The 18,474-nt window shown below is 41.0% G+C and overlaps 2 protein-coding genes across 3 annotated transcripts in view; one reads left to right on the top strand and one right to left on the bottom strand.

Moving 5' to 3' along the window:
* LOC144065496 (uncharacterized) overlaps positions 1-11,917 on the top strand; it is a 16,725-nt gene extending 4,808 nt beyond the window's left edge. The window contains exons 1-2 of one of the 2 annotated variants that reach the window (XM_077588390.1): positions 6,166-6,307; positions 7,679-11,917. In XM_077588390.1, coding sequence (XP_077444516.1) covers positions 6,274-6,307; positions 7,679-10,392 — 2,748 coding nt within the window. In that variant the 5' untranslated portion in view covers positions 6,166-6,273 and the 3' untranslated portion in view covers positions 10,393-11,917. Of the gene's footprint in view, positions 1-6,165; positions 6,308-7,678 lie in introns of those variants that run through there. The other variant, XM_077588389.1, reaches the window with a different exon arrangement.
* A 4,466-nt stretch (positions 11,918-16,383) lies between these two features.
* On the bottom strand, positions 16,384-17,523 carry LOC144065644 (N-alpha-acetyltransferase 38, NatC auxiliary subunit-like). Its single transcript, XM_077588650.1, has 3 exons — positions 17,275-17,523; positions 16,830-16,998; positions 16,384-16,746 (listed from the first exon to the last, which is right to left on the bottom strand). The coding sequence occupies exons 1-3, from the start codon at positions 17,308-17,310 to the stop codon at positions 16,634-16,636; spliced, it is 318 nt and encodes a 105-aa protein (XP_077444776.1). The 5' UTR covers positions 17,311-17,523; the 3' UTR covers positions 16,384-16,633.
* Between the last annotated feature and the right edge of the window lie 951 nt (positions 17,524-18,474).

The following is an 18,474-nucleotide window of genomic DNA, read 5'->3' as shown; positions in this document are numbered from 1 at the left end:
ACAGTGGTACCTCGTCATACGACCGCTCCTCATACAATATTCTCGTCTTACGACGGAAATTTGGATCGAATAATTCGCCCGTCATGCGATCAACATTTTGTGATGCGACCAAGCCAGGTGCCATGGCAATGTCTTTTTTGCATCTCTTTCGTGTATAACAATATGTACGAGCACTGAACGATTAATTCGGACAAGTTTCTCCTACGCATCGAACAGGAAACGCACAACGCGCATGCGCGGGCAAAAAGAGGGCTTTCTGGGTAATGAAGTATACTCGTGCACACAACGCCGATAGGCAATGGCACTCTTTCTCAGAATGAAACTTCATTACCCACAATCAATACGTGGGAAGCTCAGCTATTGCATTTCCTGTTATTCTTTCTAAGGAAAGGAGCTCCCGCGATCGTTCTTTAAAGACTTTCTCGTTGGCAAGTGGTCGTGCGTTATCCTATTGTGAGGACATTTGTGTGCATCATTTTGGGAATATTTTGAAGGCAATACAACAGCAAACAGTCCATCGATAGCGAACGTGAGGGTGGAGTCGTGGCAAACCGCTAACCCGGAAAATGAAGGTAACAAAAGATTAAGACAAAACTAGAATTCAGTTTTGTGTAAAGTTACATTAAACGTATGTTTGAGTGTCTGTATATATTAATCCAAGTTAATTTAAATTTGTTTGTTCCGTTTACGAGTGTGTTGTCGTGGAACAACAAAACGACCCACGCCCCCAAACGTCTCTGTCTCCCGTCGGGGAAATCTGCCCAATTTTAGTTAGATTACACACATCTTATTACTATTAAACCACTAGTTATCTGTTACTTTGTTAATAGATGGCAAATTAGAAGAAATAAAACATTTTTTCCAATCCAATATCCTGTTTTTGGTGTTTTTTTTCAGAGCGTTGAAACGAATTACAGTGGTACCTCGAGATACGAGCTTAATCCATTCCGAGACTGAGATCGTATGACGAGATTCTCGTAACTCGAGTGGACGTTTCCCATTGAAATGAATGGAAAACAAATTACAGTGGTACCTCGTCATACGACCGCTCGTCATACAAAATGCTCGTCTTACGGGAGAAATTTCGATCGAATAATTCGCCTGTGATGCGGTCAAAATTTCGTGATGCGACCAAGCCAGGTGGCCATAGCACTGTCTTTTTTGCATATCTTTCGTGTATAACAATATTTACGAGCACCGGATGAGTTATTCAGACCAGGAAACGCACAACGCGCATGCGCGGGGAAAAGAGGGCTTTCTGGGTAATGAAGTACTATACTCGTGCACACAACGCCGACAGGCAATGACACTCAGAATACAACTTTACCCACAATCAATACATGGGTAAGCTCAGCTGCTGCATTTCCTGTTATTTTTATCTAATACGAGGAGTATTATATTACTTCTCGTTGGCTGCTCATAAGAACATCAGGGGCACTGGCTCGCAACAGCATCCCCGGTAGCAACTCTATCATAGGCGCCGTTCGAGGGGATGCGAACACAGATGCTACAAGCTAAAAGGAGCCGCTAGCCAGCGCCCCCGAAGCTCCCATGAGCAGCGGCGCGATCGCTGATAAAAGACTGCTGCTCGTTGGCAAGTGGTCGTGCGTTATCCGATTGTGAGGACATTTGTGTGCATCATTTTCGGAATATTTTGAAGGGAATAGTACGACAGCAAACAGCCCATCGATAGCGAACGTGAGGGTGGAGTGTTTGTTCCGTTTACAAGTGCGTTGTGTGGAAAAAAAAAAAACGAAGCCCCCCGCCCCTTTTGTGCCCCTCTCCCCTCTGCGAAATCCGCCCAATTTTAGTTAGATTAAACACTATTTCTATTAAACCACTCGTTATTTATGACTTTGTCAATATATGGCGAATTATAAGAAATAAAACATTTTTTTCAATCAAATATCCTGTTTTTGGTGTTTTTTTCAGAGAGTTGGAACGAATTGATTTGTTTCCCATTCATTTCAATGGGAAACTTCCGCTCTAGTTACGAGAATCTTGTCATACGAGCTCAGTCCCGGAACGGATTAAGCTCGTATCTCGAGGTACCACTGTAATTTGTTTCAACCCTCTGAAAAAAAAACACCAAAAACAAGATATTGGATTGGAAAAAATGTTTTATTTCTTCTAATTTGCCATCTATTAACAAAGTAACACATAACTATTGGTTTAATAGTAATAAGATGTGTTTAATCTAACTAAAATTGGGCAGATTTCCCCGACGGGAGACAGAGACGTTTGGGGGGGTGTTGGAGTAATCATTATTATAAATGTGTTTGCAATGCTTAATTAGGAATATAAAGCCTTATAATATACATGCTTACTATATTAATCAATATACAGTGGTACCTCGAGATACGAGCTTAATCCGTTCCGGGACTGAGCTCGTATGACAAGTTACTCGTAACTCGAGGTAAAGTTTCCCATTGAAATGAATGGGAAACAATTTAATTCGTTCCAACTCTCTGAAAAAAACACCAGAAACAGGATATTGGATTGAAAAAAAATGTTTTATTTCTTATAATTCGCCATATATTGACAAAGTAATAAATAACGAGTGGTTTAATAGAAATAAAGTGTTTAATCTAACTAAAATTGGCCGGATTTCGCCGAGGGGAGAGGGGCTTCGTTTTTTTTTTTCCTCCACACAACGGACTCGTAAACAGAACAAACACTCCATCCTCACGTTCGCTATCGATGGGCTGTTTGCTGTCGTACTATTCCCTTCAAAATATTCCGAAAATGATGCACACAAATGTCCTCACAATCGGAGAACGCACGACCACTTGCCAACGAGCAGCAAGCAGTCTTATCAGCGATCGCCCCGCTGCTCATGAGAGCTACAGGGGCGCTGGCTAGCGGCTCCTTTTAGCTTGTAGCATCTGTGTTTGCATCCCCTCGAACGGCGACTATGATAGAGTTGCTACCGGGGATGCTGTTGCGAGCCAGTGCCCCCGATGTTCTTATGAGCAGCCAACGAGCAGAGTCTTTTATCAGCGATCGCCCCGCTGCTCATGTGAGCTTCAGGGCGCTGGCTAGCGGCTCCTTTTAGCTTGTAGCATCTGTGTTCGCGTCCCATCGAACGGCGCCTATGATAGAGTTGCTACCGGGGATACTTTTGCGAGCACGAGTATACTTCATTACCCAGAAAGCCCTCTTTTCACCGCGCATGCGCGTTGTGCGTTTCCTGGTCTGAATAGCTCATCCGGTGCTCGTAAATATTGTTATACACGAAAGATATGCCAAAAAAAATGCCATGGCAACCTGGCTTGGTCGCATCACGAAACTTTGACCGCATCACGGGCGAATTATTCGATCGAAATTTCCCCCGTAAGACGAGCATTCCGTATGACGAACGGTCGTATGACGAGGTACCACTGTATTTGCTTATTAGGAATAGTAATGCTCATCCTAAATGTGTAACCGTATTAAACAATATATATATATATACAGACGCTCCCCTACTTACGAACATTCAACTTACGAACAACGGTACATACGAACATGTCTGCAAATTGCGTTTAAGTCCAAAAATGTTCGCAAGTCCAATTTTGTATTTCGCGTCTTTTTCGGAGTAGTACTTCTTTCCGCCGCTAATACCGACGCCTGGCGCTGAGAGCTCAGCTCACCCAGCATCTACCTTCTTCGTTGCAATGCGGAAGTGCGTGAATGTATCTCCAGTGTGCAAAGAACCTTTTTCATTTGTATCATTAAATATCTCATGCATCCAATATTGAATATGGTTGGTAAAAAGCTAAAGGCTTCTATTGAGGGAGTTGCAAGGAAGAGGCAAGCCATTTCATTTGAAACGAGTGGCAATAATAACGAAGCTTGATGCGCATGAGAGTGGTGAGCGTTGCACATTCAGTACCATTTATAAACAGAAAGATCGAGCAGCAGGACCCAAATATTGAACGTTGCACAAAGTTTGCAAATCAATTGAATGATGCCATACAGTGCTACTGCATCATTTATGATGAAAAAAAGAAGAAAACTGTGCAATCGTCATTAGGTCGCTTCTTTTGGCCAGTTTCTAATACATAAATCTATCTCTCTCTCTACAGTACTGTACATATTCTCTCCTTTTTATTAAATGTTTTTTTTTTCAGTACAAACCAATGCGTGTTACTTATACAAGCCTTAAACATACAAATGCACTTATATAAACCTTCAATATACTTATATAGGCCTTAAACATAAATTATAATACAAAATATAGCACTAAATCAACTTACAAACAAATTCAACTTATGAAAAATCGCTCGGAACCAATTGCTTTCGTAAGTTGAGGAGTGTCTGTATATGTATATATATATATATATATATATATATATATATATATATATATATATATATATATATATCAAGTCAGCCAGCTGTCCTCTTCGTTGAAAACACATATTAGTTCTAACTCTAACATAAAAGCGATCAACAACTATATACATATACATATATATATATATATATATATATATATATATATATATATATGTATATGTATATGTATATGTATATGTATATGTATATGTATATGTATATGTATATGTATATGTATATAGTTGTTGATCGCTTTTATGTTAGAGTTAGAACTAATATGTGTTTTCAACGAAGAGGACAGCTGGCTGACTTGAGACTTAACAATTCACTGAGTCCTTGCTCCGAGGACTGATTACTGGAAGATACGCCTCAACCCTTTCCCAGATACAAGTTCCAGGATCTACAAGGACTCTTAAACTACTTTGTTTACCTTATAATGAAAATATTATGCAATTCCTCACGCCATTGTTTGGGTGCCTTGTTCAACTTTTATGCTCACTTCGGCAATTCTCGCACTGTTGTTTTTCTAAACATCCAGGGTGTTATTGTACTGATTACATAAACATGTTTTTCGAGTGTCGCGATTAAATACAATGATTCAGTTATTGCAATTCAGAATGCCTTGTGGACTGAGACGACGTCACAAGGCAACTCCTTGCAAGTTGTAAGCAGATATGTTGAAAGATGTTTTTCCTTTTTTAATTAAATATTACTAATAATGATTTAAAAGGTTTTAATCATTATTCTAACAGGAGGGGGTCGTTTTTTTGTTCCACGACAACACACTCGTAAACGGAACAAACAAATTTAAATTAACTTGGATTAATATATACAGACACTCAAACATACGTTTAATGTAACTTTACACAAAACTGAATGATCGTATGTCGAGGTACCACTGTAATTACAAATAGAATCACAAATGTACCTCCATTAATGTAGTTTAACAATATACTCACGATGAAAAAATAATCCAGAATTATCAGAGAAGAGTTATTTTTTCAATGATCCACAAACTGGTTCTTTTTAATTCTGCTGGGCAAAATGCCACACACCCACTACTTCATGTTTGGCAACTAGCACCTTATTAGGCTACTGTAGCACCATCTTTGGAGTGATGTGAACGACTGTTGAAGGGAGAGCACTCTGTCTTCCTTCTCGGGTTCGATTAATTTCGGATGTGGAAGATGCTGGGCGTCCAAATACAGGCTGGAGGCGATGAACAGTGACTTCCAAGCTTTTATTACAGAATATTCTGAGCACAGGTGAACCACAGGCAAGGCTGTCGTCCACAAATGCGCCGAGAAAGACAACTTACATTCATTCACCTTTATTCTCTCAAGAGGGTGGTACCAAAACCGAGGGATGGTACCAAAAAAAGGGATGCGATTTTCCCCTACTTCAGACAGTAAGCTATTTGTTATGAACCGGCAAATGGAAGATAACGACAATGTTGCAAGTCTTCCAGGATAAGCCATTTGTTATGAACCGGCAAATAGAAGATAACGACAATGTTGCAAGCTACAGGACAGAGCTCTACAAAGGAGAAGCTTGAGACTCATGGAGTCATGACTAGAAACAGGCAAAATACACATTTCAATGAGACCCACTTCACGACCCAGCTATTTGCAAAGCCCCTCTTTTTAGGCAATGAAACAAATATTTGTCCCAATAATATTGCAGGTAAAAAAAAATCCATGTTTTTTTTTATCCAAACAGATTTTATAAGTAAAATAGATCAAATTTGAGTTACAATTTTTTAACTTATGTCCACATTTTTGTTAACTGGTAAATCATGTGAAATAAAAGTGATTATTTCGTTTTGCCTCATACGATCAAAATGATTCCACACTGGGGAAAACTTCTCAGAACGAGCCATAATTACGCCAAAGACCGTCCAACAGACCCACAACACTTTGAAACAAAGTCGAGCAATCGACAGTTTGCAACATAATGCACGAGAAAGTTGTTCTTCATAGACTAGAAGGTGGGTACACTTTTTATTTCCATATATTCCCTTAAATGTATTCTATTGACATGACACTATAGTAGCGTACGTACATTTTCATGAATTTGCACTAGCACCATTCAAAGAAAGACGTAATAAATTCTATTTCTATTTAAATGTAACCACTCTAGGAGGGAAAGAATGAGTCTCAACGCGTGTTAATACTTAACAACGGCATTAAACAGTAGATTTCCTTTTATTGTATCCTTATCACAAACAATGTATTTTTCAAATTACACAAAGCGCGAGCGCCCCCCAGAGGCGTTCAAGAGTCATTCCTGCTACTTGCCCTCCATTTTTGGCTACATGCTTGAGGGACATAACACTTATTTGCATGCTCTAAATTTAAAATTCAAAAAATAGAGATGTAGATGCACTAAACAACAACGAGAGCAGCCTTCAAACAACGGTGTCAAAGTTGCGGCCCGAGGTCAAAATCTGGCCCACTGCTACTCCGTGGTGCGGCCTGCGAAAGTACTTCATATTTAATGCTAAAATTCAAATGCAGCTTATAAATAAATAGAATGTTAACTATCATCAGAGATCATCACTACATCACTATGCACAGACATTGAGGTATGGTCCTCCAAGGCAAGAGCGCTTCACCTCATATAACTACCAGTACCATCAGAGGAGGGGATCGAGACCACCTTCGAGCGCAAGAAGGCCGAATACTTGAATCTGGCAGCCGAGTGCCAGAAAATTGTCTGGAAATGCACCATCTACCCAGTCGAGGTTTGCTGCCGAGGCTACGTTGGGCTTCTCCCACTGTTTTTAATCCCTTGATTCATTCATTTTCTGAAATGCTAAATCTTCTAGAGGGGGTGCTGTATCTTATCCCAGCTGCCTTCGGGCCAGAGGCGAGGAACACCCTGAATCGGTGGCCAGCCAATCGCAGAGCACGAGGAGAAAAACAACCATTCACGCTCACACTCATACCTAGGGGCAATTTAGAGTGTCCAATCAGACTATACCTCTATTTCAATCTCATTAATCCCCCAAATAATAATAAACCTGCTACTGAAAAAAAGATAATACCTTTTTAATGCTTCCCGTTTGGCAAAAGCATTTTAACTGAATTAAAATCTAAAACATAAAAGACAATGTTTACAATGAAAAGGCTCCAAAAAGATTTGACTAATTTTAAGGAGCTACATCACCAGTGAAGAAACTTTTCTGACCAATAGTGCCATACTTTGAAAAATGCACCTATAAACAGTTTTCAACTCATGTTGCTGTTGACGAGAATACTACAGTAGTAAGTACTGCATTGTGACAAAATGAATGTATGGCGATTCAGTGATTTTATAATTCAAAAATGGTTAATCAATTATCTTTGTATCTTTGCAGGTTTCAGAAATGATGTTGGTGCTGATGGGCAGGAGTCTGTTGACCTTGAAGGGGAAGTTGAGCTCCCCCAAATCAAAGAGGAGGAGCCAGAGTTCCCTCAACAACAAATGGGAGACGAGCAACTTCCAATCAAAAGGGAGGAAGATGATTTCACCTGGTCACTTGGTGAGTTCGTGAAGAGGGAAGATGTTCTGGGCGTGGCAAGCGGAGGGGCGGAGCCTGCAAACACCAAAACATGGCCCCTAATTAAAGAGGAGGAGCCAGAGTTCCCTCAAAAACAAATGGGAGAAGAGCAACTTCCAAACAAAAAGGAGGAAGATCATTTCACCTGGTCACCAGGTGAGTCTGTTAAAAGGGATTATCTGGGCGTGGTCGGCGAAGGAGCGGAGCCTGCAAACGCCTCAGCATGGCCCCAAATTAAAGAGGAGAAGCAGCCAGAGTTCCCTCAACAGTGCAAAAGAGAAGAGCAACCTCCAATCAAAAACGAGGAATGTGTCAAATGGTCAACTGGTGAGCCTTTCAAGAGTGAAGATGATCTGGGCGTGGCCAACAGAGGGGCGGAGCTTCTGTACGGCAGCTCTACAGGAGGATGGCGAGCAGAAAATTTAATTGCTCCTTTATTAGATGGCAGCAACTTGCTTTTTGACGATGATGTTGAAGATGTTAAGAAAAATCCCAGTGGTGACAAACTTTGCAAATGCTTTCAGTGTGGGACAACTTTTGGGAAAAAGTCTTCTTTGAAAACACATATGAGGAGCCACACTGGGGAGAAACCCTTATCATGTACAGTTTGTGGTAAAACATTTACACAAAAGGGAAACTTAAATAGACATGCAAGAACCCACACGGGTGAAAAGCCATTTTCGTGTCCAGTTTGTGGTCAAACATTCACACAAAAGAGAAGCTTAGTTTGTCATGCAAGAACCCACACTGGTGAAAAACCATTTGCGTGTTCAGTTTGTGGTCAGGCATTCACACAAAAGGAAAGCTTAGTTTATCATGCAAGAACCCACACTGGTGAGAAACCTTTTTCGTGTCCAGTTTGTGGTCAAGCCTATTCTAAAAATGAAAACTTAAAAATCCACATAAGAACCCACACTGGTGAAAAACCATTTTCGTGTTCAGTTTGCAGTAAAGCCTATTCTAAAAATGTAAACTTAAAAATCCACATAAGAACCCACACTGGTGAAAAACCATTTGCGTGCTCAGTTTGTGATAAAAGATTTACAGAGAAGGGAAACTTAAAAAAACACGTAATAACCCACACTGGTGAAAAACCATTTGCGTGCTCAGTTTGTGATAAAAGATTTACAGAGAAGGGAAGCTTAAAAAACCACGTAATAACCCACACTGGTGAAAAACCATTTACGTGTTCAGTTTGTGGTCAAGCATTCACACGGATGGCACACTTAAAAAGTCATGCAAGAACACACACTGGTGAAAAACCATTTGCGTGTTCAGTTTGTGGTCAAGCATTCACGCACAAGGAAAGATTAGTTTATCATGCAAGAACCCACACTGGTGAAAAACCATTTGTGTGTTCAGTTTGTGGTCAAGCATTCAAACACAAGGGAAACTTAATTAGTCATGTAAGAACACACACAGGTGAAAAGCCATTTTCATGTTCAGTTTGTGGTCAAACATTCACACGGATGGAATACTTAAAAAGTCATGCAAGAACACACACTGGTGAAAAACCATTTGCGTGCTCAGTTTGTGGTAAAAGATTTACAGAGAAGGGAAGCTTAAAAAAACACATAATAACCCACACTGGTGAAAAACCATTTGCGTGTTCAGTTTGTGGTCAAGCATTCATAAACAAGGGACACTTAAATAGTCATGCAAGAACCCACACTGGTGAAAAACCATTTGCGTGTTCAGTTTGTGGTCAAGCATTCACACATAAGAAAAGCTTAGTTTATCATGCAAGAACCCACACTGGTGAAAAACCATTTGCGTGTTCAGTTTGTGGTCAAGCATTCAAACATAAGGGAAACTTAATTAGACATGTAAGAACACACACAGGTGAAAAGCCATTTTCATGTTCAGTTTGTGGTCAAACATTCACACGGATGGCATACTTAAAAAGTCATGCAAGAACACACACAGGTGAAAAACCATTTGCGTGCTCAGTTTGTGATAAAAGATTTACAGAGAAGGGAAGCTTAAAAAAACACGTAATAACCCACACTGGTGAAAAACCATTTGCGTGTTCAGTTTGTGGTCAAGCATTCACACACAAGAAAAGATTAGTTTATCATGCAAGAACCCACACTGGTGAAAAACCATTTGTGTGTTCAGTTTGTGGTCAAGCATTCACACACAAGGGAAACTTAAATAGGCACGAAATAATCCACACAGGTGAAAAACAATTTTCGTGCTCAGTTTGTGGTCAGACATTTACACACAAGGGACACTTAAATAGGCACGAAATAATCCACACAGGTGAAAAACAATTTTCGTGCTCAGTTTGTGATAAAAGATTTACAGAGAAGGGAAACTTAATTATTCATGCAAGAACCCACACTGGTGAAAAACCATTTTCGTGTTCAGTTTGTGGTCAAGCATTCGCAGATAAGCGAATCTTACGAAGCCATTTAAGAACCCACACTGGTGAAAAACCCTTTTCTTGCTCCATTTGTGGTCAAGCTTTCTCTCAAACGCACCAGTTAAAAAGCCACACAAGAACCCACACTGATGACCCGCCCAGTTAATGTTCAAACATTTTCACAGAAGGAACCTGAAAAGAAAACTTAACATCACACCGATGGCATACTTAAAAAGTCATGCAAGAACACACACTGGTGAAAAACCATTTGCGTGCTCAGTTTGTGGTAAAAGATTTACAGAGAAGGGAAGCTTAAAAAAACACGTAATAACCCACACTGGTGAAAAACCATTTTCGTGCTCAGTTTGTAGTCAAACACACACAAGGAAAGCTTAAAAAGGCACACAAGATTCCACACTGTTGAAAAAAATGTTTTCGTGTTCAGATTGCGGTAAAGCCATTTCTCAAAAGCAAGATTTACAAAGACACACAAGAACCCACACTGGCGAAAAAAAAATTTCCTGCTCAGTTTGTGGTCGAACATTTTCCCAAAAGAGAAGCTTAAGAGAACACATTAACCCACACTGGAGAACAATGTTTTCTTGTTCAGTCTGGCCACAGATTCGCTGCAACGGCCCAATTAAAAAGCTACACAATTGAAAAACCTGAAAAGAAGACTTAACAACCCGCCCAGGAGAAAAGCCCTTTTTTGCTCAATTTGTGGCAGGAATATCTTAAAAACACAATTACCCACACGGTCAGAAACCCTTTTCCTGCTCAGCTTCTTGCCAGAGATTTATTCGTAAGCATAGACTTTAAAGACGCAAATGTGGTGTGATAAGCAGTGGCCAATCACGGCTTTGCTTGCTTTATCAATTTCTGTATGAAAGATCATTGTAATTGCAGTATAATTGTATTTTGCATTCTGAAAATCTTGTTTACACTTTTTAACGTTGAATATCGATACACACTATTCAAATACAGTAATACCTTAAGAAACGAGCTAACTGCGGGATCGAACTTGAATGTCAATTTACTCGTATCTCAAGTCAATTCTTCCGATAGAAATGAACAAAATACAAATTAATCCGTTTCCATCCTAAAAAACCCCCACCAAAATTGGTTCTAATTTACTACCGACTCACAATTGGGAACCATCTGGTATGCTCATATCTCATATCTCAAGGCAAAAAAAATGCTCAGAATTTTCCCCGTATCTCAAATTTCTCGTATGTTGGAACACTTATGGTATTACTGTTTAAGAAAAATGAGTGTCGTTGAAGATTTTATTGACTTCACAATTCTATCCGAAATAGTAGAGCCTAAATTAGGAAATTACAAAGTAAATGATCAATAATGTGATCTAATTAATATGGATAATGTCTTCACAGTTAAAGACATGCCTAAGAAATTTGAAAAATTGCAGTTTTTGTCTATTGAATTTGCTAGCAAATCCAATAAGAATATTGAGTGTTATTCAAACATGATACATTTTCCTGAAAATAATTGATGTATTGAATCTAGGATCTAAGAAACATTAGTAGAAATATGGTGTGAAAGACAATTAATTTGCTCAAAATAAATAAGTAGTACAATGTCCTTATACTTTTGTCATATTATAAGATGAATCACGTTTTTAAACCGATTTAACATGTCATCTTTTGTGTAGTTCCATTAAAGCTCTTTTTGGTGAAAAATACTTTTTGGCTCTTTTTGTTGACAAAATCAGCCTTCCAAATTCCAAGGTGACAAAAAAGAGAAGCGTTATTTGCTAAGATTTAAAACTAAGGAAAATCAATACATTAATTTGAACAATTGGAGAAATTAATAAATAAAAGATTGTTTTCTTTCTACAGTGTGAAAATACGGAAACTTCATGTCTGAAATTAACGGTAAATTGTTTTTATCTTTTTGATATTGAAGGGGGATAATTGGTTGAAATGTAACTGAGTTTTTATTTTATGTGTAACTATTGGAAAAACATTTAGAAAGTTTTATTGGAGATGATAGACAAACTACAAAGGGAATGTAATGTTAAATGTTTGCAAAAAAACACTATATTGGGGTATTATTCATTTCAAACAACTGCACGATACACATTGAATGAATTCGGAGTTCTTGATTAGCATGCATTTTATGTGGCTTAATTGCTGTAAAGGGTACAGGCAGATGTTTGGTTGGTGATCTGCCTCCTACTAGCTGACTGAGGAAAGGTAAGTGGAAGACAGTGAGAGGTAAGCGAGAGGTAAGCGACCTGTATCCTCAACAGCGGAATGACAAATTACAAGTCCGTAACTTACACTTATTAGGTCTTTTGCCGATTAAACGTAGCTTATGGAGAAGCACCATCAATTTCGTCACACGCAGTTTCTGCGTGTGATGACAAGTAGGATTTTGTGTTGTGATAATGACGACAGGGCCTATGTCCGATTATTATTATTATTATTATTATTAATATATTAATCCTTGCGAACAGGGGTGGGGGGGGGGGGTGGGGGTGTTCAATTGTATTTAAAAATATACATGTATTCATTTGCCAGGCAGGAGAGGTGGTTTTTAAACTCCTTTGAAGAATCCAGCCTGGTTTTCCTTTTGTATTTTTTTCCCTTTTTTTTTTAGGTTACACGGTCTTTCTATTGTTTTGGAATCAAGTCGACCTTGTTATGTTCACTTGTGAGAAGTAAGTAAAGTTTGTATATGGAGGAAGCCAGTCTTGCTATTTATCACAGTACAGTGGTACCTCGTCATACGCCTGCTCATCATACAAAATGCTCATCTTACGGGGGAAATTTCGATCAAATAATTCGCCCGTGATGCGGTCAAAATTTCGTGATGCGACCAAGCCAGGTGGCCATGGCATTTTTTTTTTGCATATCTTTCGTGTATAACAATATTTACGAGCACCGGATGAGTTATTCAGACCAGGAAACGCACAACGCGCACGCGCGGAGAAAAGAGGGCTTTCTGGGTAATGAAGTACTATACTCGTGCACACAACGCCGACAGGCAATGACACTCAGAATACAACTTTACCCACAATCAATACATGGGTAAGCTCAGCTGCTGCATTTCCTGTTATTTTTATCTAATACGAGGAGTATTATATTACTTCTCGTTGGCTGCTCATAAGAACATCGGGGGCACTGGCTCGCAACAGCATCCCCGGTAGCAACTCTGTCAAAGGCGCCGTTTGAGGGGATGCGAACACAGATGCTACAAGCTAAAAGGAGCCGCTAGCCAGCGCCCCCGAAGCTCCCATGAGCAGCGGCGCGATCGCTGATAAAAGACTGCTGCGCGTTGGCAAGTGGTCGTGCGTTATCCGATTGTGAGGACATTTGTGTGCATCATTTTCGGAATATTTTGAAGGGAATAGTACGACAGCAAACAGCCCATCGATAGCGAACGTGAGGGTGGAGTGTTTGTTCCGTTTACGAGTGCGTTGTGGAGAAAAAAAAACCAAAGCCCCCCGCCCCTTTTGTGCCCCTCTCCCCTCGGCGAAATCCGCCCAATTTTAGTTAGATTAAACACTTTATTTCTATTAAACCACTCGTTATATAATACTTTGTCAAAATATGGCGAATTATAAGAAATAAAACATTTTTTTCAATCCAATATCCTGTTTTTGGTGTTTTTTTCAGAGAGTTGGAACGAATTAATTTGTTTCCCATTCATTTCAATGGGAAACTTCCCCTCGAGTTACGAGAATCTTGTCATACGAGCTCAGTCCCGGAACGGATTAAGCTCGTATCTCGAGGTACCACTGTACAGTAATACCTCGACATACGAGTGCCCCGACATACGAGCAATTTGAGATACGAGTAAAATTTCGAGCAAATATTTATCTTGAGATATGAGACAAATTTTGATATACGAGCATACAGGGGACCCGAGACGCTGTTCATAAGTACATCATGGGCACTGTTTTTCCCGTCGCAAGTCCCTGTGTAATGCCTCTACAAGCACTGTGTTTTTTTTTCCGTTAGTCAGTGCGAATGGCGGATCGATCGCTAATACGAGAGGAGTATACAACTCATTGGCAAGTGGTCCTGCGTTATCCTATTGTGAGGACATTTTTGTGCATCGTTTTGGGAATATTTTGAAGGGAAGACAAAATCAAACAACAGTCGATATTGAATGAAAGTCAGTTTGGAGGCGGGGCAAATAGAGCCAACCCGGGAGAAGAGAGGTATCAAATGTCAAAGAAAATTAGAATTAAGTTTAGTTTTAGGTTCGATTAAACTTATTTTTGAGTGTGTCTGCAACGTAATCTAAGTTCATTTAAATTTGTTTATGTTATGTTACGAGCGTCTTGCCGTGCAAAAAGTCTCCGTCTAATTTTGGTACTATTAAACACATTTTAGTACTATTAAACACATTTTAGTACAATTAAACCACTAGTTATTTGTGACTTTGTTAAAAGATGTCGAATTAGTACAAATAAATGTTTTTCCAATCCAATATCCTGTTGTTGGTTTTTTTTTTCAGAGGCTTTGAACGAATTAATTTGTTTTTAGTTAATTTCTATGGGAAACGTTGATTTGAGATACGGGTAAATCGACATACGCGTTCAGTCCCGGAACGCATTAAGCTCGTATCTCGAGGTACCACTGTATCCTGTTAAGAAAGCAGTAAACAACAAGCATTTTTTTTCCACTAACATTGCCATTGCTAATTAAAGGAACTCTTTTTTTTTAATTGACCTATTGACCCTGCAATCCTTAAAGTTCCATGCATGTTCGTTTTCAAAAAGGACCCCAAAGGAAAGGGGGTGTCCTGCCTCCTCTTTTTTATGGCTTCTCCTACACACATCTGTGATCTGGCCTGCTTGAGAAAACAGACAGCTCTTTTGTTATTGAACTATTCTACATGTTAAATGTTACTTTCCTAGTAACATTAACTATTAACTCTGTGAATAGCAGCTATGAGAGTCGCCGGCCGAGACCGAGTTGCTTGCGCTGGGGGTCCTTAAGAGCTCCAGCAGCAGATGGGAATGGCCACATGCCTCAGTATATCTGTTTTGATTAGTACAATTGATTAGTTTTGAGAGTCAGCTTGTGAGGACTCAACTGAGAAGCAGAGTGGCGCAGCAGAAGCGTGCTGGGCCCATAACCCAGAGGTCAGTGGATTGAAACCATTCCCTGCTACTTAAAGTCTGTTCATTTTTTTGAAGAAGCAAACTACCTCACTCCACTTTCTCATTGCCGTAGCTGTGAAAAACTGATCTTGACAATTATTCATTCTGTAAAAGCTACCATTTCTCACTTCACATTCTTCATAAGGATGCCCACCGATCAAAAATCGGATCAGAATTTATGGGAAATTGGGCCGATCGCGTCACGTCTCGTAGATTCTACGAGAACCTGTGGATGTCCCGCGCCACCGACTCCACCGGACTCGCTCACTTCGGCCGCGCCGAACACGCTCGAGTCTCGCTCACTGGCTCGCCTCCTCCGTCCAGGTTACGTCCAAGCGTCCCGCGCCCTCATGATCGCGTAGGTGGTGATGGGGGCTTTCGGCCTGGTAGCGGCGCTGGTACGTTCTCAACATCACCCAGGACTTCTTCGACCCCTTCTACCCGGGCACCAGGTAGGATATACTGCCGGCGGGAAAGGGCGGGGAGTGGACTGACGCCGCCCAACCATCTGGGGTGCGGGAAACGCTCTGACACCCACCATCGTCCGGCGGCAGGTACGAGATCGGCGAGGGGCTGTACATCGGCTGGTGCTTGGCCGTCCTGGCCGTCGTCGGGGGCGCCTGACTCACCTGCTCCTGCAAGACGGGCTCCTGGGAGAAATAGCGAGTGATCTCCAGGCCGTCCTTCCTTCTTTCCGCTCGCAGGACCCGATCTCCACGCCATCTGTCTTTCTATCCGCAGCCCCTTCCCCCACCAAAGCAGGGTGACGGTGCATTCGTGAGCGGCCCGGAGCCGAAGCGCGACGGCCAACACGCCTATGTGTGAACGGGAGCCCGCGACCGATCGGCTCCATCTTTTTCGAGTCTTGTTGTCGTTTAGGCGCTCCGCTTTTGCCCAGTGTTAGTTAGTATTTATGTCAGATGTTTGCGTGTGATGGAAATCTGTTGGTGTGATTCTTGATTTGTGTCTTTTTCTACCTTTTTCTTCCAACCATGCACAATAAAGCAAATTGTTCAACACACATTTATGTTGGATGCATCCATTTTAATGTTATTAGAACGTTCAACGGCTTTCCTGACAGCGTTATTCAAGTTTTTGGGCACTTGCATTGTCTGACGGCGAGTTGACGCGGAGGTCGGACCGCATTAAAAGAGGCCCCAAACAACGGAGCGGGATCGAACTACACGTCTCGTTTTTCGCCGGGGCTGGCGTACAGCGTGGGGAGGAATGGCCGACGCAGCATGACGCTGAACGGTCGCAAGTGTAAAAATGGCTAGTGGCAGACAGCGTCGTCCAGAATGTCCGCCTCGGCCTCGATGGACACCACGTGATGACTTGGAATCATGGCGAGGCCCAGAACTCGGGGTTCCGTCTGGGAGAAAGTGTCTGAAATGACAGAAAGGAGGAGAAAGCTGAACATCCAACACGAAGAACCTGCTTGGGGCTCAGGGTTGGGCTCCGAGTCCCACCTGGGGATTTGAGAAACTCCTGAGCCGAGCCAAGGATGACGCAACAGTCCCGGTCCGTGCAGAGGAAAAGGCCCACCAGGGTCCGGCCGTCGGTCATGCGGATCCTCATGTTCTTGTTCAGGAGGCCCTGGAGCTTCTGCCTGGCCAAGGACGACGTGTCGCCGTGGTCCTAAGTGTGTGTATGTACACACACGCGCGCGCGCACACTCACGCACACGCGCGCACACAAACACAATGTTTAAGGGACATCCAGTTAGACAACAATCGAGTAAGTAACAAGCTGGCTTGGGGCTGGTCTCTGGATCTGCCAATCTGAGCGCTAACGAGTTAGCTTGAGTCCTGCTAAACGGCGACGGTGTCTCGCTTCACGGGATTCCGGGATTTTGTTTATATATATATTGAAAACGCCCCGAAATAACTTGTATAAAATAGAAAATTAACCTACACGAAGCAATGCTCCGTTCTCCTCGATTGTTGCCATTTGGGCATCTTCTTCCTTCTTCTTCCGTGGCTTCCAGCCGGAAGGGTTTGGCAGACGGACGGACGGGCGCTTGCCGACCAGCGTCCCTCTGTGGTCACAGGACGCAAAGGTCAATACTTTCCAAGGGGGTTTCGGCAAAACTCAACGAATGCTTGGATTGTGGGTTGGACTTCCTGCCGAGAGAGAGCACAATGGACTTTTTCACTACCACTGACGGCGACAGTCGTCTAATCGTGTGGCTCTTTTTATCCTTCTGCCGTGAACGAGTAGACGATGTCTGGAAATTGATATAATTATCAAAAATTAAACATCCCTTATTTGTGTATGACGTCCCCATTAAAACCATCACAAGTCCTGATTTTGTCAGCGTTTCGGAACAGGCACTTAATAGGACAAAATTCAGTTTCCATAGATAGACTGTTATCTAGCGGAATATGTCGGTATTGCGACAACTGAGTAGCGTTTTTTCCTTTTTTTAATCACACACACGAACACCCCAAAAATATGAATGACTCATTTGTATCAAGTTTCAGCATTTTTTGTGTTTTTAAACAAGATTCATGTTTTATTGAAATTGAGTAACCACAATAAACTTATTTAAAACTGAATAATCACATTAAAATTGAGTTAATTTTGGTTACTCCATTTAAATAAGGCATTAATCTTGTTTAAATACAATACATACGTAATTGAAATGAGCCCTTTAAATTGTTTAAATGTTTGTAGTATGTGTGATTGAGAAAGAAAAAACGCTCCGCGATTGTTGCAATACCAAAAGTGTCCGTAGGAGTGAAGTCTCCCCATGTAAATGCCATTTTGTTCTGTTAAGTCATAAGAGACGTAGGGAGACGGTCTTCTTGTGGATATTATTGGTATTGCTACCACGGGGAGTATCTTTTTTCTTTCTTAATGACACAATAAAAAATGAAAAGGGCTGATTTGAATCACGTTTCAGCAATTTCCTGTATTTTTAAACAAGATTCATGTCTTATTTAAATTGAGTAACCTAAATTAATTCAATTCTAATTTGATTTTTCAGTTTTAAAATGAGTTTAAGATAAAAGCAGAATGGACTGCTGCAGTCTGGGGTTGATCCAGGGACCTTTAGATTTTCAGTCTCACAGTCTCCCATCTGAGCTCTGGCAGAGTTTGCTCAAAACCTCA

The sequence above is a fragment of the Stigmatopora argus genome, chromosome 20 (assembly GCF_051989625.1).
Source record: "Stigmatopora argus isolate UIUO_Sarg chromosome 20, RoL_Sarg_1.0, whole genome shotgun sequence".
In the NCBI taxonomy this organism is placed as follows: Eukaryota; Metazoa; Chordata; class Actinopteri; order Syngnathiformes; family Syngnathidae; genus Stigmatopora; species Stigmatopora argus.
The sequence above is the reverse complement of the archived record's forward strand: the minus strand, read 5'-3'. Positions and strand labels throughout refer to the sequence as shown.

Excerpts from the sequence above, each read along its gene's own strand:
- LOC144065644 (XM_077588650.1), bottom strand. The coding sequence starts at position 17,310 with ATGGCAACAATCGAGGAGAACGGAGCATTGCTTCGT. Across the intron at positions 16,999-17,274 it reads AGAACGGAGCATTGCTTCGT|GACCACGGCGACACGTCGTC; the intron begins GTAGGTTAATTT and ends ACACACACTTAG. Across the intron at positions 16,747-16,829 it reads GGAGTTTCTCAAATCCCCAG|ACACTTTCTCCCAGACGGAA; the intron begins GTGGGACTCGGA and ends CTGTCATTTCAG.